The 19,260-nt window shown below is 36.1% G+C and overlaps 1 protein-coding gene across 3 annotated transcripts in view; it reads left to right on the top strand.

Annotated features, from left to right (window-relative positions):
* LOC107086056 (CAP-Gly domain-containing linker protein 1-like) overlaps nucleotides 1–12,179 on the top strand; it is a 69,526-nt gene extending 57,347 nt beyond the window's left edge. For 2 of the 3 annotated variants that reach the window (XM_015376793.1, XM_015376795.1), the window contains 7 exons: nucleotides 980–1,025; nucleotides 1,214–1,257; nucleotides 9,401–9,506; nucleotides 9,578–9,743; nucleotides 9,812–9,864; nucleotides 9,964–10,076; nucleotides 10,163–12,178. In XM_015376793.1, the coding sequence (XP_015232279.1) occupies nucleotides 980–1,025; nucleotides 1,214–1,257; nucleotides 9,401–9,506; nucleotides 9,578–9,743; nucleotides 9,812–9,864; nucleotides 9,964–10,076; nucleotides 10,163–10,397 (763 nt within the window). In that variant the 3' untranslated portion in view covers nucleotides 10,398–12,178. Of the gene's footprint in view, nucleotides 1–979; nucleotides 1,026–1,213; nucleotides 1,258–9,400; nucleotides 9,507–9,577; nucleotides 9,744–9,811; nucleotides 9,865–9,963; nucleotides 10,077–10,162 lie in introns of all 3 variants that reach the window. The other variant, XM_015376794.1, reaches the window with a different exon arrangement.
* Nucleotides 12,180–19,260: the final 7,081 nt, after the last annotated feature.

The following is a 19,260-nucleotide window of genomic DNA, read 5'->3' on the forward strand; positions in this document are numbered from 1 at the left end:
GGCTGCTCCGTGCCAAGAGGAAAAAGGTACTTGGCACTGAACAGTGGTGAATATTGTAAGTTCAGTTTAATATAATACAAGTATTTGAATAATTCTGTCTGAAATTAATGAAAATAGTTGTTTTAAATGGTTATTGAGTCAGATATGTGGCGGGTAATGTTTGGTTTATTGAAAGGATGAGATGACGCTACTGCTGCTGAAACCCCTCAAACATGAAATGAGCACCCACAACAGTAAGAAGTTCAACATCCATTCTTTGCCTGCTTTGTTAATCAACCGTCATGGTTGCTAGGCGACAGAGCGTATGCATATTTAGGAGCCACGTCCGCTGAGGAAGGTTAGACCTGTTTGAACCTATAACAAAAATCTTCCGTCCTCCTGATTTTAATGTTCCTCCAAGGACCTAGCCTCTAAATTGGTACACACCATACATCCGAGCCTTAAACACTCCTCCTGTAGACCTGTCAGCACAAAACTATAAAAAAATTAACATATAAATATGAAGTAGTTAAACTCCTTTAAATAAAATGTCATGAGGATGTATTTTGTAAAAGGAAAAAAGTGCTGTGGTCATTATTATAAAATATTTTCCTGTTAAATTTTGGCAAAACAATATACATTACCTACAATTAACTAAAACTATGTTAAATATCATGTTTTTACCACAAAACTACTATCGCTATCAACCGTCCTGATGGCTACCAATGATATTGTTGTCATTTAAGTTCAATTAAAACAATTTTTCTCAAAAATAAAAAGATAAAATTCCGATGAACGCTTCTTTTTATAGAACTGATTATTTTATGGGTTATTTAATCCATTCACAGCTGTTGACAGGAAGCCTGATGTATTGTCTGTGTGAGTGTGTTTTAGAGATTTGAACAGATGTGACACAGATATAACATAAACCTGATGGTCCTGTTTCCGATAGAGCTCACGAATCTGTGTCCTCTCTTGTTTTCTGTCTGTTTCCTCTCAGAGAGGAGCTGAAGCTGGCCTCCCAGAAGTCTCAGCATCATGACGAGGTACTGACCTTTCCCCGAAGCCGTCCCCTCTATCCTGGTATAGATCTGGGGTTTGTTTAGTCAGAAATGGAGCTTTGATTAAAGGGTTTAGGCGTAGGGACGTCTGAGCTCCCGCTGTGACTAAACTCCTCAAGCTGAGCAGCTTTAGCCTTTATTTAGATACGTCTATATGTGTGTTTGACCCGCAGAGCCAAGAGGATCGCAACAGTCAGCACGCAGACATGAAGAGCAGGTAAGCGGCACGTTGATTTATTCATGTTCTTTCAGATGTTCAAAAATGTCCAAATCTGCCAAATGTTTGCATGAATTAGAGCAGCAAATGGTAGAAGTAAATTTTTTGAGCCATCAGGATCAACATCTCTAATGGAATTTACTGAACTGAATCATTCTGTCTTTATGTCTTTCTCACTCAGCAAATAGTCAAAATGTTTATTTTACCTTTCTAAAGGGGTTTTCAACAAATCTACTTTTTTTTTCTAAAGGAACCTGTAGTCTATATTCATTTCTTCCTCAGGGTTTAAAGTCTTAGGAAAGCGGCTGTTCCAACCGTTACGTTTCCGAATTCTCCCAAGTGGTGCATTACTTTACACGAGTGAATAAAGTGAATGTGATTGGTCGATTATCAAGGGGGCGGGATTGTTGTGGCGGAAGGTTCGCAAGCAAGTTTGGTTGTGGCCGGTTTTTTTTGGAATTTTAAAATTTAAATATGACTTCCCTATGACTTTAAGGAAATATGAATTCAAATATATTACATTTTTAAAGATGTAGGGAAGTCATATTTAATTGTCAAATCATTCTGGCTTAAACATGTATATAAATGTACGATATTTAAAAAAAAAAAAATCCTCTTTTAAAATCTTTGTGTTTTTTCTCGATATCTTATGCAGGCCAGTTAGTTATACGTCAGCTTGTGCACCTAAATTCGGTCAATCTTATATCAACGGTCATCTGTCAATCAATCTTGATTCATTCGAACCCACGTCGAGGACTAAAGGGCAGATTATTGTTCTGCAACCGCACGCATCAAATGTCACTTGGGTCTGGTCGTGAACCAGTTTTGCTGGAATGCTTCTGCACCGTCAGTCTGGAATTTCTAGGGACGCAGATCGGTTTCCCACCAAAGCGCAAGGGGGAACCTATTTGAGAACTTGCGAGAAATTCGACAGATTGTACTTCCAAACCTCCTCGATTAATCTTTCGTCGTAGTTGTCCACTGTTGTAGTTCCTCGGTTTTTAAAAATGGTGCACCCCAACACCAAATCGAGAAGGACGACCACCCAGATAGCCGGAAAAGCATACTAAGGACCAATAACAGCTGCGCGGGGGGCATGGTCGTGCACAGAGACAGATTTGACGGTTGCATAGGCTATGCATCAGAAGCATAAATTGGCCTTAAGGCCTCCGTACATGGGTAGTGCCACTAACCTCTGCGCCACCTGCATGCCTGGGGAAAATACAATTTCACAAACAAATTGGAAAATAAAAAGAATAATAACTAAAAAGAAAAAAATATGAAAAGTAAATTTGTAAAAATAGCAAACTTACTCTCAAAAACCTTTTTTTGATTTAAACTTTTTTTTTCAAAGTTTCATTGATTGCATTTGTTTTCTTATTTCAATGTACAAAATTTGTTAACTTTTTTCCCCCCACACACATTTTAGAAAACCTGTTCTTTGCTTTCAACAGTAATGAAACAAAACTCCATATTCTGGTGAATGTTGATACAACAGCTGCAGAGTTTGGCTGCATTTTCAATTCAATTCAGTTTATTTCTATAGCGTCAATTCACAACACATGTCATCTAAAGGCACTTTACAGTTCAACCAGATCATACAGTCAAATAGATTCAAAGCTTTCTCTCTAAGGAAAACCAGTTGATTGCATCGACTCAAAGGCACCAAGCATGACACCAAGTATGCTTGTAGCAGCATATCCATAAAACAAGTGTCCAGATCTTCCACATCCAAGAGGAGCTGTATGTGATTAAAACTGGTTATCTATGGAGGCCATTAAAGTGGATCAAACCCATTGTGTTTAAGACATGGTTGAACCTTTTTGCTATGGTGAAAAGAACAATAGGAAGATCGGCACACAGATGTTATATCAGGATGGCCATGGTGAGCAAAAACAGTGATATTTGATGTGGAATTTTAAAGATGTTTAATGTTTACTAAAGATAACCCACACCAGGAATCACCACTGCCAAGATCTTCCAAAATAGCTCACTTTGTTTACACAGCTGCTGCTCTCTGAAAATTTCCTCCCTTTCTGAAAGTTTGTCTCTGAACCCCAGAGATGGTTTTGTGTAAAGGATCATAGATCAGATGTTTCTGAAATGCTTAGGCCAGCCTGGGTAACAGAAACATCTGACCTGTTCCAGTTCAATGAAATCCTTTTACTTCCCCATTCTGGTGCTTTGTTTGTACTTTATTACAATTATAGGGTATGTATGTATCCTACATGTACTCTTATCAGACCATATCGTCCCTAAAGTTTGAAAATTTCTATTTTGATGATTGGTCGATTATCAAGGGGGCGGGATTGTTGTAGCCGAAGGTTCTCAAGTATGTTTGGTTGTGACCAGTTTGTCGTAGTTGGAAATTTAAATATGACTTCCCTACAACTTTAAGAAAATATGAGTTCAAATATATTTACTTTTTTGAAGTTGTAGGGTAATTATATTTAAATGTCAAGTCATTCTGGCTTAAACATGTATATAAATGTACTCTTTATCAGACGATATTGTCCCAAAATTCAGAAAATTTCTATTTTAAAAAAAATGCTGTCTTAAAATAATTTTTTTCTCGTTACCTTATGCAGGCCAGTTAGTTATACGTCAGCCTGAACACCTAAATTCGGCCAATCATATATCAAAGGTCATCTGTCAATCACATTTTTTCAGTCATAGCATCTTGAGTCATATGTTGCAGCTAATATACGCAACGGTTGAAATAAGAAATAAGATTAATTTCCTTTCGAATTGAGTTGCGTCCCAGTGTTCACGGTAATTGACGTCTGCATCTTCAGCAGAACTGGCAGCGTTGCGAGGCAAGGGCTCAAACATGTACGGCTGTAAGCCTTCTACACCAAACCAAACTTCTGCCGCCATGGCGTCCTCTTCCACAACATCTTCGTCCCGCTTTCCTCCTCTAAATAAAAAATGTATGACGGAGGAGACTCATCCGCGACCTCCGACACTAAACTCTCCTCCTCTTGCATGTTTCCTCTGTCCATAGCGTTCCTTGACAGCGTCGTTTCTAAGCCACCAATTTAGTGCTACTTGGTCCCAATGGAATTTCCCATTGGGAATCTACTAGCACTAAGTTGCTAACTGGTTAGCAAGATGCTTCCGGGACAACGGCCATAACCAAACTGCTTGCGAACCTTCTGCCACAACAATCCCGCCCCCTTGATAAACAACCAATCACATTCACTTTATTCACTCGGGAGAATTCAGAACTGCAATGGTTGGAACAGCCGCTCATAGGCCTAGATTCATACGTCTTATGTTGCTGCCTTGTGACTGGATGACTAATAGCTGTACAACAGGGTGTACCTAATAAAGTGGCTCAGTATTATGATGTTATAAATCCGCATTGATTAATCCACATTTAAAAGTGAGTAGAGTGTAAGCATGGCTAAAACAAGTACCTCAGGTTATCCTTTTAGTGGACTTCCATTAGTAGTTTGTTGGAAAAATGGTTAGGACAAAACATGACGGATTTGACAAAGGTTTCTAAAAAAAACTATATTTAAAAGAAAAAAACACCCAGCTTAATTTCTGTGGTTTCTAGCAGATAAAGGATGAGCATTCTGGTCTGTTTAATCTTTTTTAATAATCTCTGGATATCACCACACAGATGCACAACAAACATAGTTGTTAAAAAGTCTCCTCTTCAGAAAACCTGTGATTTCTTTTGGACGGTAGCCTCAGGTGCAGCAGAGTCTGTTCTGCATACAGTTTTTTTTTTTTTTTACGTTTTTTTTTGTTTGTTTTTTAATTGATGAAGCACACAAGGAAAACCCTGCTAAATAAATGCCTTCCGTTAAGCCAAAACAATCACTAACCCTTGTAGATATTGGTATAAAATAATGATATATAGCTAAAAACCCTACCTGGCTCTGATATAGAATCTGAAGGGAAAGATTAGGGTGATAGCATGGAGGCCCCCAACCCTCAATGACAGGGAGCTCCTCACCATATAATAATCCTCATAATACTTTTAACTAGTGTTGCGCCGATGCCATTTTTTGGCCCCGATACCCGATACCTGGCTGTGTATTATTGGCCGATACCGATACCATCTGTTTGAAATTTATGTGTGTGTTTATATATGAAGAACGGCATTCTACTTGGATGTAAAATAATAGCCATCATGGCTTTGTCAAGCTGCTGCCTACCTTTGTGAAGCAGGAAAAAGACTAATACAAAGTGAATCCAGTAGAACTTTTTATTGCCTACCTGGAATGGATGACAATAGTTGAATAAACTTTTAACTCTCAAAATGGTATCAGTGCCCTATTTGTTGGTACTCACAGATACCGATAATAGCATTTTAGTGCTGGATCGGGACCCCTCCTGATACTGATACCGGTGCAACAGTACTTTTAACCTGAGGAATATTTCATTTACTAATGAGGAGTAAATTTTTTTAAATAAATTGAATTGATCGCTGAGAACCTATTTATTTTATGTATTGTATTTTTCATTTATTAATTTTTGCATAAACACAACACTGAAAGATTTTTTCTTTTACCAGGAGGTTCCTGTTTCATTTCCTACTGGAAACAAAGTTCTTGGTTTAATGAAAATCATTTAAAATCTGAGGATTCCGGGGTGTTAGTTATTTTCTGCTGTTATACTAAGAAGAAGTGATCAAAAGAGCACAGTATTTTATAACAGCTGCTGTCAGCCCTCTATTCTGCTTTGCACAAGTTATTTGGTACATTCTTGCTTAGAAATTCACATGTGCAGGACTGCAGCACATTTATGGAAACGTGTATCATAAATGAAGCTGTTTATCCCTCACTCTTTACATTTATTCTAGAGATATACATGTGCGTCGTCTGCATAATGTAATGTTTAAGAACATATAGAGAATAGAAAATAGAATAGAAAAACTTTCAAATCCTGGATTTGAAATCTGGGACAAATTAGGATACGTAAAGTCTTTAAAACATAAAAATGTTCTTTTTAGATAACTAAGAGAAACTAAACAAAGTATATACCGATGTTTTGCTAGGAATTAAATTATATTTGGTTGTGAAAATAATATTTTTATGAAGCAAAAACAAAAGAATAAATGGGGGATTTCCTCAGCTTTTAGGTCAAACAGTCTGGTTTATGATATCAAAAGGCTGTTTTTGGGGTTGTGGTCTTTTTTTTCTTCTTCTTTTCAATGGAGTCTTGATTAACAGACTTTTCAGGTCCGATAACCAAGCAGCTGTGAACTTCAGTTCGTCAGAAACAGAAGCTTATGCTGATGAAATGATTTACTCCACTTCTAAGCAGCAGCTCTTCTTGTTGAAAGTGAATGTATAATATGGGAGAGAGGGTCGACAGGGACGAGTATGTAGTTCAAGATCTGAGTGAATCAGGAGGAGTCAGGCAGAAATGTGAAGAGGAGCTGGCAGTGCTGTGTGAGCGACCAAAGGGGAAATGATGAAGCTACAGAATGAGCCAAAACAACAGATGGGAGGCAGAGGGTGTTTACACTTGGACCTGAAAAAGGTGAATAGAAAAAACCACCTTGTTGCTTTCACTTCCACTTGTTTGGCGTGTAGAACAGAGGATGTTTGTGGATTGTTAGCCAGGCTCAGGTGGTTTCTGTTTTTATTGCAGTTCAGCTGTCAGCTGATTAGCCTGATAAACCAGACTACATGTAAATGTGAGATTAAATGTGTAATTTAATCTGGCCTCGATGAATGAGACATCAGAAGATTGTTGATGAGAACAACGCGTTGTTTTTCAAACCATGTCTGTGCCTATTGGCCAACGCTCTGACCAATGAGAGCAACTGACTGTGACGTAGTAAGAGCGACAGAAAGCTGGTGGGGGAGTGTAAATAAACAGCCTGTCGGTAAAACGACGAATACGTCCTCCTTAAAAATGAATGATCATAGAGCCTCTTCCTACTCACGTTACAACGAAAACCCCAAGTCTAATCCTTCCAGAACTGATTCCAAAGCTCAGTCAAACGAGAACTGTTCAATAGTTGTTGCCATCTTCCTTGTGCTTTCTCCAGCGTCGTGCAGCTTTGTCGTCACACCCTCAAAACCCCGCCCGCATTGCATCCAGAAATTTAAAGACACGTCTGCGTTGTGATTGGCCCGCCAGTTCTAGGGCCTGGGTGATCGAGGCTAGAACACTCGCAGGCAAAAAGGATTTTGGCCGCTGGCGGGTGGGGCTAGTTTACTAGGCTATAAGCTGATTATACTTCATGTTCAAAGCCATAGTTTTTGGATTTCAGACATTAAAGGCAAGCCATAAAGATAAGACTGAATTATGATTAATTTTTATATAAAATTTGATTTAAAGCGGACCACTACATCTCCAAATAACTTAACTTTTCTTCCAAGAGAAGAAGGGAAAACGTAACTTAAGGCTGAGCTCAACAAACTCTGACTTATTTAGTATTCATAGCTTTAGGTGAGAGCTGGACATGGAGTAATACGCCACACTGTTAATGTGGATGTTCTTCAGCACCAGTGTGAAGAAGGACAGTTTCATTTGTTTTTTTTCCTTTAGAAAATAAAAAGTAGCTAGCAAATCTGTCAATTTCTTAAAGTGAAAAGATCTGAACTACTTATATCACAAATATTTGCTAATAATCTGCTGTACTGTGAGTTTGCAGTTTAATTTGAACCTTCTCTCAATGTGACAGTCCAACTTTATCATCGCCAAGAATAAGTTTACATGAAAAAAAGAGAAAAAGCAGGTTAAGTTTCCCAACTTGTAGTTAAGTGCGTGTTTATTTGTGTGGACAGTCAACAATGGCTTCTGTATTTCACTGATCAGGTTGGTTTGTTTAATGGTGAACAGTACGCAGATTCTATGGAGAATGTCCCTTTATTGTTGGTAGCAAATAACACATTTTAAAATTGGGAATTTAAAAAAGCTTTTCTAAATGGAAATTAAAATATATATATATATTTTTTCAATTCTTTTACATATTTGATTTTTTTATATATATATTTTTTATGTTTCACATAATTTTTTCCACATTCTTTTACAGATTTTATTTTTAAAAATGTTTTAATTTGATAGATTTATTTAAATTTTGTTTTTTTCTTAAAGAAAGTAAACTTTCAACAGATGTTTTTCAAAATTTTAATGGTCAGTATTTCTTTTTGTTAATTGAGTTGTAAGAATTGCATTCTTTTTAAACTAGCTTTTACGGATCACTTTATCTCCCCTCCTGGGGCGGGCCTTCCTCTGGAGCCGGGAGCAAAGATGCATTTTTATTGGTCTGCTGGACGGTAGCAACCACATTTTCATTTGTCATTGATCACGAGTGAGCATTTTCAGTTGGCTTGAAGTAACTGAATGTGATCCGTGAAACCAAATAAGAAAATAATGCAATTTGGATAACCCATCCTGAAAAAGAGAAATATGAAAAAAAGTTAAATTTCTAAATATAAAATCTGTAAAAATTAAAAGTATAAATTAAATTTTGAGAAATTACATTTGAAAAAAATTCAATGTGAAAAAAATCATTTGGAAATATATAAAATCTAAGAAAATGAAAATTTTCAAACTTCCATTTAAAAATCTCCTAAGCAGCTCGCTTAGAGTTGTGTGAAAACATATTTCCCTCCTTTCTGATTTATTATTATATTTAGTTTTTTTGCATGCTTGTTTAAAGAAGGGTTTAATTCTTAAGGCAGAAAAAACATTCAAACCTACTTAACTACTGTTTGAAATTAATTGCTGTTAGAACATAAACACCAAATATGTTTAGCCTCTTCTGTTTTCTTTAGGTAAAACTTCTTGTGTTCAACGATGGCAACTGATTTTAAAGAACTGTTACCGAGAGCCGAATTGGTGACAATATTCTGTTATTCCTAAAATTCATTTCACAATAAGCAGATTTTATTGCCAACAAAAGTAGTCTTTAAAGTTGTGAGAAAAAACACAATATGCAATCTTAAAATATAGAAAAACACCATAAATCTTTAAAAAATTTGACACTTTTTGTGTTTAACTGCATATTGAGTGAGATCAGATTTAGCCAGGCTGTAACTCCGGATCTGTAGCCGCATTCTAGCCATTTCAGCAACAGATAGAGGAGGGGCAGCAAGGTTTCACTGGCGTCTGATCGATTTGAATGCAGAAATATTCCGTTTGAAGATTGTTTTTTTTATTTGCTCTACAGAGACGCTGTTTTAAATCAGGACATGAAGGGGGACGTCGATTTTCAGAAATCCATGGGAGCTTTGATCTCAGACAAAGACAAAGAATTGGAAACTCTGAGGAACGAGGTACGAAGATCAGGATCCCAGCTTTCAGTCGTTTTCCACATGGGTCTGTAAAGCCTCTTCCATCTTTGCAGATCGCCGTACTGCGTGGAGAGAACGCCATGGCAAAGACGCTGCAGTCGGCTGTGGAGACGTTGGAGAAGGACAAAGCTCAGCTGCAGAGTCGTGTTCACAGTCTGGAGCAAAGATTGACGGGAACCCAGGCCTCAGACGGAGGAGACAGAGAGGCTCCCCACTCAGGTGAGGAAACATTCACTGAAGTCCTCGGCTCAGAGTTTGACTGCAGATTAATGTGTCTGCTCTTGCAGGGGATGCTGTCCTGCAGCAGCTGAGGGAAGAGAAAGAGTTTGCTGAGGGGCAGGTGAGGCCTTCTGCAAAGGCTTAGATAGTGCCCAAAAGATTTCTTTCATCTTGTCTTATATAATAAATATACAATAATCTGTGTGTTGGACTCCATCAGATCAACTTCCTGAACAGCGTCATAGTGGACCTGCAGAGGAAGAACGAGGAGCTGAAGATCAAGTTAAAGAAGCTTGCATTGGCTGAGTTCAATGGAAACGACGGCACAGACGGGTAAAAAAAAATGGCTGCCTGGAGTGATACTGGTTTTGAGGTGTGTCGGTGACAGTAAAGTTTAAATTCTTTTATGTCTATGATAGGTTTGATGATTCAGTACCAAAGCGTGAAAAGAAGGCGACTCCGCGTCTTTTCTGCGACATCTGCGATTGCTTTGACCTCCACGACACGGAGGACTGTCCCACACAGGCCCAGAGCCCCGACTCCGTACCTCACAGCAGTTACCACGGCAACCCGACTGACGTGAGGCCCTACTGCGACATCTGCGAGGCCTTCGGGCACGCCACCGAGTCATGTAACGATGACCAGACCTTCTAAAGAGGTCACTCCTCTGTTACTCTCCCTCCTGATGTATTTCTTACACTCCAGCTAAACACAAGTTTTTCCCATAGTGTATTTTTATACTGTAATGATGCGTCGCTGTGGTAACAACCATCCTAACTTAACCCTTTTCTGAGAATAGTGTTCCGATCGCGATGCAGGATGCTTGTCCAAATATGCTTCTTTGGTGCAATATTGATATTTATATCAAATTAAATTTGCTTTCTGCACTTGTTATTTTATACATATTTAGAAGTTTATGTTTTTATTTTTTATAATAAGTAGAAGTAATTTTTCACGTGTTGTTTTTAGGGTTGTTTTTTGGCAACAAAGTGATGCAGCTAGATGAAGCACAGTTAAAACCGAAGGATCTGTACTCTATTCTGTTTTCTAATAAGTTCATTAATAAGCCCCACTGCCTTACGGAAGCGTATTGCATTCACCAAAGAAAAAAAAAAAATCTCAAAGCGTATCTAATAATTACAAGATCAGTATTTCGTAATTATGAGATAATATGTTATAGTTAGGAAATAAGGAAGGACATTCATTTCTGAGTTATGCTACATAAAACGTGAACAATGAGTGCTTTGTCGGATTTAATCTGCTTTTATTTCTTTTTAGGTATGCAACACTGGGAAATAATGAGTCTCCTCAATTTGGATGGAATTAGTTTTAGTTTGTCAGCATTGCGCAGTAAGTTTCTTAGAATTTTTTGGGTGAAAAAGCTCACTCTACTCTGACTCGCTGGAAGTCGCACTGTTCCTGCAGGAGCAATTAAACCAGCACGGGATGCTTTATGGCTATAAATGAAAGCATCTGAAATACATTCAAGCTGGCTTGGTGGTGTCCTAAATAACTATCCAGTACCTGCTCAAAATCCTAGATCCTTAAGGAGTGCAGCTGAAGCTTCAGAATCGTTCAAAATGACTTCTCTACAGAAACCTAGGTCCCAGCTTCATGCAGCATGTCGATTCATATGAAAACAAAAAATCATACAGAATCTGTATTAATGGAGCTCTTAATGGGTTTTCCCAAATGGTCATATGGCTGCATGCTTATTCCACAAGTAGTAATCACTGGGTTATAGCTGGGTACTTATTGATGAAGTGGAAAACAGGAGAAGAACTCCAAGGCGTATCAAGTCAGACCTCGATACAGAGAACTGTTCAGTGAAACGGATGCAGATATTTTTAAGAAATAATCATGAAGACATTTTCTGAGAGATGCTACATTACTGGCTCAAGTAATCATAACCAAATATATGGATAAGATCTCATAATTATGAGATAAGTGGTGTGATTTTTTTTTTTGTCTTTGGTGAATGCAATACGCCTCCGTACTGCCTCATTAAAACTAAGGATTTATGCTGTTTTATTAGCATAGTCATTGTTCCAGTTAAAATATATATGACAGAGTATTATGGCCAGACTAGGTGAAAAAAAAGAATAAGATTATGACATTATTCTCAAAATATTACGCTAAAAAGCTCAGTTTGTAAACATTATAGCCTAATAATTTGACGATGGGCGAAAAGGTTTCATTTCCTTATTTGTAAAACCAATGAGAACATTTAGGACAGGATTCTCAACATTCCTCATTTCAATGCAGGAGATGACAGCGCAAGAGCTCTCATTAAATAATATTGGCTTTAACCACCTAATATTATGACTTTAAACTTGTAATGTTGCAACTTTATTATCATAAATTACGACTATTTTCCAGTAATATTATGACTTAGAAGTTTTAATGTTACAGCTTCAATCTTGTGATTTTAAAACTTAAATCTCATAATATTATGAATATCCTCATAATAATGTAACTTTAAAAATGTTTTGACTTTAATCTCTTAATATTAAGACTTTTTCTCATAATACTATGACTTTTTTCCTCATAATATTCAATTCAGTTTATTTCTATAGCACCAATTCACAACACCTGTCATCTCAAGGCTCTTTACAGTTCACCAGATCATCCACTCAGATTGATTCAAAGTTTTCTATCTAAGGAAAACCAGTTGATTGCATCGACTCATTGACTAAAAGGCAATCCCTCACACTAAGCATGCTTGTAGCGACAGTGGAGAGGAAAAACTCCCTTTAAACAGGAAGAAACCTCCAGCAGAACCAGGCTCAGTGTGAGCGGCCATCTGCAGAGGTCGACTGGGGTTCAAGGAGACAGAAGCAGAGATACAAAAAGCAGCTGTAAAAGGCGGCCCCGTCCAGGAAACACATAATAATATCATATTTAAGCTTGTAATACTATGACCTTTACACTCGTAATGTTACGACTTTAATCTACAAAGACTCTGTAAAGTGCCTTGAGATGATGTGTTGTGAATTGGTAAGCTAAAAACAAACTTAATTGAAGTGAATCTCATAATATGACAACTTAAAGCTTGTAATATTACAACTTTTGTCTCATAATGTTATAACTTTATCGTCATAATGTTATGACCTCATTCCCACAATATTATGACTTTAATCTCTTAATATAAATTTTCTCATAATGTTATGACATTACTCTTGTGAATTTATCATTTTAATCTTGTTTGTAATGTTATGGCCTTATTATTGTAATATTGCAACTTTAATCTCTTAATACTATTTATTAGTAATGTTATAATTTCAATCTACTAATATTATGACTTTATCCTAGTAATACTGCATCTTTATTTTATAGTGTTATGACTTTATTCTTGCAATTTTACAACTTTCTAATGTTCTGTCTTCAAACCCTTGATATAATGTCTTTGTTCTTGTAATTCTTCTATTTTATTCACATGATAGTATAGCCCGTCAAAAGCAAACTTCTCTTTAGTCTGGCCCTAATACTCCATCATAGAAATAAGAGCCAGGAAGAATTGTTCTCAGAATAGTCTTGCTCATTCCTCCACATTTTGTTAAAGCAACACTCTGTAACTTTTGAGAGAAATATCAGCTTTATTTGAGATATATAAAATGATTTTTCAGGTCAGTGGTTTTTGCATATTGATGCTCTATGCTACTCAATAACCGCGGATCTGTCTTTAATGAGTCATGTGACCCGGAGCATCGCTTTACCTCAGTCTGAGCTCCCCTTAATAACTACAATTAACAAAGTAAAGTTGTTTTTTTAGCAAGCACCTGTTTAACATTCAACCCTTAACAGATCAGACATATTTTTGGTTCTCTGATGTAAGATTTAGTCCAGAGTAAACATTTCAGCCCGTGACCCTACAAAAATAACAATGCAACAAACTGGCAAATCCCTAAAAATACAAATTCAGTTAATTACTTCCCTCTATATTTAAGTAATTATTTTCCTTTTAAATTAAATGTTTTTGTTTTATTTATTTAATGGGACATCTAAATATTTAATGAAGCATTTAACAGCATACAGCTAAACCTGTAGGATAGGGGTCTAGCGCCCCTAGTGGCTAAACGTTGCACAGTGTTGCTTTAAGTTTTGACAACAAACTAATTTTCTCCAAATTAAAAAAAATAAAAAAACATCTGAAGCCCAAAATACAAAATAGTTTTCTACTTCTAAAGGCTATATTTTCTAATACAAAAAAACCCCATGATTTTCCTCTTTCCGAGTCACAGTTATGAAGGAATTAGTGTTTGGTCATTTTATAAAGTCTCGATTTAATACCATGAGATTTGTGGTACTAACGAGAAAATGTGGGGAAAAAATGTAGGATATTCTTTAAATTGTTAACTCACAGCTTTGTAACAATGCTTACCTTTAAACGTTTTATTATTGTGAAACTGTTAATGTTATCATGCAGTTTTTGATCTAAATATTCTTGATCCTCTTGTACATTTATGCACTGTCTGAACACAAAATTATTTAACTCTTTCATTTTTAAAGAGATTTTAAATTATATATTTTTTATCAAAAGTTTTTTGTTTTTTGCAATGTAACTACATCTTTGTTAAAACTTTACATATTTAAAAACACTTTAATAGTTGCACCGATGTTAGACCGCATGGTGGAAATAATCTCTTAGAGTTGAATGTTGATGTTCTAATCCAGGGCTGTGGAAGTATTTGTGGGATTCCCTAACAAGAAGGTCATGGAGATTTCTCCTATCATTTATCCTCCTGAGTTTTCAGATAATTTTTCGATGGCTCAGACACAGAATGAAGATAAGTTAAAATATGAAGTTTCTTCTTCATTATATCATCATCAGTTTAAAAGCTGTTGAGGAGCTTTCAATCAAAAAACACACAGTACAGTTATGGTGTCCAGGTGTGACTATTTTACTTGCTTTACATTTCATAACAGCTTTAATGATTTACTTTTGTTTTAAAGTTAGGATTTCAAGTTGCAGCTCTTTACCTCATAGTTTTTTTGTTGTTGTTCTTTTTTCATCAGCTTCTGTGTTTAAGGCCACAGTTGAACATTGCTGCGTGTCGCCCTCTATAGGCCGCTGCTCAAAGCTGCAGGAGTTTTGAGAGGATGATAAAGTTTAGTTATTAATCTCCAGATCTTTTTAGCCATGAAGTGATCATCATTACAGGGAAATAAGCTGGAGCTGATGAAGTCGAAGCAGGACTGATGAGGTATATGAGACGCACCTTTGCTTCTGTTAGTATCACCCTTTCTATTTTAAAGTCGTAGGGAAGTCATATTTAAAGTCAAATCATTCTGGCTTAAACTTGTGAATAAATGTATTCCTTATCAGACGATATTGTCTCAAAAGTTAGGAAATTTCTATTTAAAAAAAATCCTGTCTTAAAATTGTTATTTTTTTTTTATTTTTTATTTTATGCAGGTCAGTTAGTTATTTGTCAGCTTGAACCCCCAAATCCGCCCAATCATATATCAACGGTCATCTGTCAATCAAATTTTTTCAGTCATAACATCTTGATTCATATGTCGCAGCTAATATACGCAACGGTTAAAATAAGAATAATTTCCTTTCCCATTGAGTTGCGTCCCAGTGTTCACGGGGATGGACGTCTGTGTCTTCAGCAGGCGTAGAGCTAACAGAACTGGCAGCGTTGCGAGGCAAGGGCTCAAACATGTACGGCTGGAAGCCTTCTACACCAAACCAAGCTTCTGCCGCCCTGGCGTCCTCTTCCACAACATCTTCGTCCGAACTCATCCACGACCTCCGACACTAAACTCTCCTCCTCTTGCATGTTTCCTCTGTCCATAGCGTTCCTTGACAGCGTCGTTTCTAAGTCACCAATTTAGTGCTACTTGGTCCCAATGGAATTTCCCATTGGGAACCTACTAGCACTAAGTTGCTAACTGGTTAGCAAGATGCTCCCGACAAACCGGCCACACCCAAACTTGCTTGTGAACCCTCCACCACACATTCACTTTATTCACTCGTGTAAAATCGGGCACCACTCGGGAGAATTCGGAAAAGCAAAGGCCGGAACAGCCGCTTTCCTACGACTTTAAAGATTTTAGAAAGCTGCAGCATCAGAGTTACTGTCATTCGTTCAGAAGGGAAACGCAGACTCCTCTCTAGCTGTAAAACTGCCCTCCAAAGCTAAACGGTGGCATTTATTTAGGGATTTTGCGATAAAAGGTTTTAATTTACAGAATGTTTTAGGGCATTAACCTCTGACATCTCACCTCTGACTCACGTCTGGACAATTCCAAGGTTACCAAATAGTCGTCTTGGAAAAATCACAACTTGTTACCTAACAGATATTGCAGATGTTAGTGTTGATTGATACCGATATTAATCTGATACGATATCAGCATGAATCATACATACTTTTATTACTCATTTTGTAGCGTTGATATTTAGTGATATTAATCACAGAGAACAAAAGTCGGTAGCAACAGATGCTTCATTCACTCATAGGTTACTGGAATCTTAACCTATAGCAAATATAAGCAAAGTTGATTACATTGAAGATGTTAGACACATGCCAATATATTTCCCATATCTAGCCTTTTTGGCCGAAGTCTGACCGATTTCCGATATCAGTATCGGTTCGGAACATCCCAAGATGCAGAACTCGTTCACTTTCAGAGCTGGAACATATTCAGGATACTCTATCCCTTCCCTTAGGTAAAAGTACTGTAATTAAGTAGATGTACTTAATTATTAGATGACATTAATGCTTCTTAACTTGGCTCAGTTAATCACAGATACCCAAGATAGTTGAAATAATTCAATAAAAACATGTTGGAACTAAAAGAGTAAGAGTTTTAGTTTAATAGAACAAAAAGTTTAGGTTGAATATAAAATATTATCAGCAACAGTACAAAGTGTTCTTTTTTAATTTGGGGAAAAAAACAATGGTCCATTTGTATGTAGGCTATTTGGTGTAGAAGTGAACATTTTCTCAATATTTGAAGTCAGATTTTTTATGTGTTTCTAAAGTTTAAAGTAGAAGAGAATAAGAAAAATATTTACTACACAGCCACACACTTTATGGTCCACAGTTCCAGGATATTTTTTTATGTTTACTGCTTTTTGGTTTAATATTGCTTTAAAATGTACTTTCTCATTATTATGACATGTGTTGGAAATGATTGGCCGTGTGGAAGAATGTAAGGGAGTGTCTGCCCTGGAGATCTATAGCAAAGGTCTGATCGATTCAGCTCTAATGTTTGACATTCTGGAAAAATATGCATCTTTCCATCCGTCAGTACAGTACAGACGTGTAAATGTGTCCTCATATTCACCACTCTTATTGTAATTTCTAAAATTATAGCTCTAAAATCTGTTTATGACATCTGGAATAACGATGAAAATGAGTTCATAACAAATTAAGTTCAGGTCTATTTGAGTTCTCGTCTGAACCTCCTGATATTATTTGTATTAACAGTCATTAATATACGGCGTTAATCTGTAGGCATTCGCTTAAACATTGACGAATATCAGTTTAAATCCTATAGATTTAATGGGTAAATTAAGTCTGTTTAGCCTCAGGGTTGACTTTAAGTCCATAGCTCAGTAGGTAGGCCAAGTTTGAACACATCTAAAAGCACAAATGTACTCCAACTAGCTCACTTTTACACATAGGAAAAGTTTTCCTCATTGCACCTTTAGATTTAGGTACAGATATGTAGGTACATTAGAATAATTCGGAGTGAATCAACATTTTCCTCAACATGAAATTATGTAAAAGATTAATCATATTCTATTTTATAACATATTCTCTTAAAAAAACTGTTAAAAAACCAATAAATATTGTTTCATAAGCGAGTTATATATGAAAATGGTAGGCTGGTCAGTCACTGTGTTCTAGCTGAGCTAAGCTAACAACTTGCTGCTTAAGCTTTAATTGAAGAATAAAATGTTAAAATCTACACATTTTAATCATATTTTAGAACACATCCTCTCTTTTTTTAAACAGTACTAAATATTATGTCATTGACCTTTTTTTTTTATGAATGACGGAGGCTTGTCGGTCACACTATGGTCTAGCTGAGCTAAGCTAATAACCTGCTAGCTTTAGCTTTAATTGAAGAATAAAAGGTTAACATTGAAAAATATGAATATTTTTGAACACATTGTTTTTTTTAACTAGTACTAAATATTGTGTAATTGACCTTTTCTTTTTTGGGTGATGGAGGCTGGTCGTTCACAATATGTTCTAGCTACGCTGAGCTAACAACCTGCTAGCTTTAGCTTTAATGAAGAATAAAAAGTTAAAATTGAAAAATATGAATATTTTTGAACACTAAATATTGTGTCATTGACCTTCTTTTTTGAATGACGGAGGCTGGTCGTACAACCTGCTAGCTTTAGCTTTCATGTAAGTGTAAAAGTGAAGATTTCCTCAAATGGAAAACTGTTTTATTTAATCGAACCTCCTGTAGCAACAATCTTTGGACATGTTTTGTTCTAAAGCACAAATTTTGGATCATATTGAATCTTCCCGTGTAAAAAAAAAAAATCATGCAAAGAACTGTTTGGCTCTAGTGTCTGTAAATAAGAATCAGAGGTTTCCTTCTGACGCATGTGAACACTGTGCCATGAACCAAAAATTAAGCTTTTATGTGCTGCATTTTATTTTTCTGCCAGTTAAAACGACTAAACTTATACAGTCCCAGTGGGAAAATGGTTTGTAGAAGATTCTATACGTTGTGTACTTTTTAAGTGATGACTAATTGTTGGTGTAATGTTTTATACGTAATATCTGCACAAACGAGTATTTTACAGACGTCAATATGTTGTAAAATGTCACTGTTTTCTATGTACTGTATATTCCTGAACGCTCCAATAGAAATTCTAAGAAGGGTTTTGTGTTGTCATGTTTTCATTTAATTTCCCAGCAGTATTTTTTTTTATATATATATTTTAGATCACATGAATAAGATTATTTAAACCAGAATCTGGATTATAATAAATTAGAACATATTTTTAGTTGTATACATATCTTCTGTACTTTTCATTTCAATGATCACTCATTTTTACAATTAGGATCTTAAAAGTGTTTTTTTACAATATGAAAAATATTTGATTTCGTAAAATAAGCCCACAACTTACACCATTTGTTTTCCTTAAAATTAAAGCAATTTTTTTAAAGCATGATTCTGGTTTTTCAGTTACGTTTCTTTAGGAATAAGTTTCAAGTTATCAAGGTTGGAACGCCTCCTTCCCATCACATCACACCATTATTATTACAGGGTTATTTTAATAATGCTATTCGGTTTAGGAATTATATTGGGATTATCTGTAAACTAACTTTTTGTTTTCTTAGTGAATAGAGTGAATTTTGTTCCATTGTTGCAAGCAAAGAGTATATTTTTTTGAAGGCAATCAGGAAAACAAACTTTGAAAGTTTGCATTAAAATAGAGGTTTTGAGTCTCTTTTCTGTTTTCTCAGATTTTTTTTTTTTTTTGGTAAAAAATGTTTTTTAGATTTAATGATTTCAAATGTTTTTATTTTCAAATTCA

Source organism: Cyprinodon variegatus, unplaced genomic scaffold (assembly GCF_000732505.1).
Source record: "Cyprinodon variegatus isolate N-32 unplaced genomic scaffold, C_variegatus-1.0 Scaffold142, whole genome shotgun sequence".
NCBI lineage: Eukaryota > Metazoa > Chordata > Actinopteri > Cyprinodontiformes > Cyprinodontidae > Cyprinodon > Cyprinodon variegatus.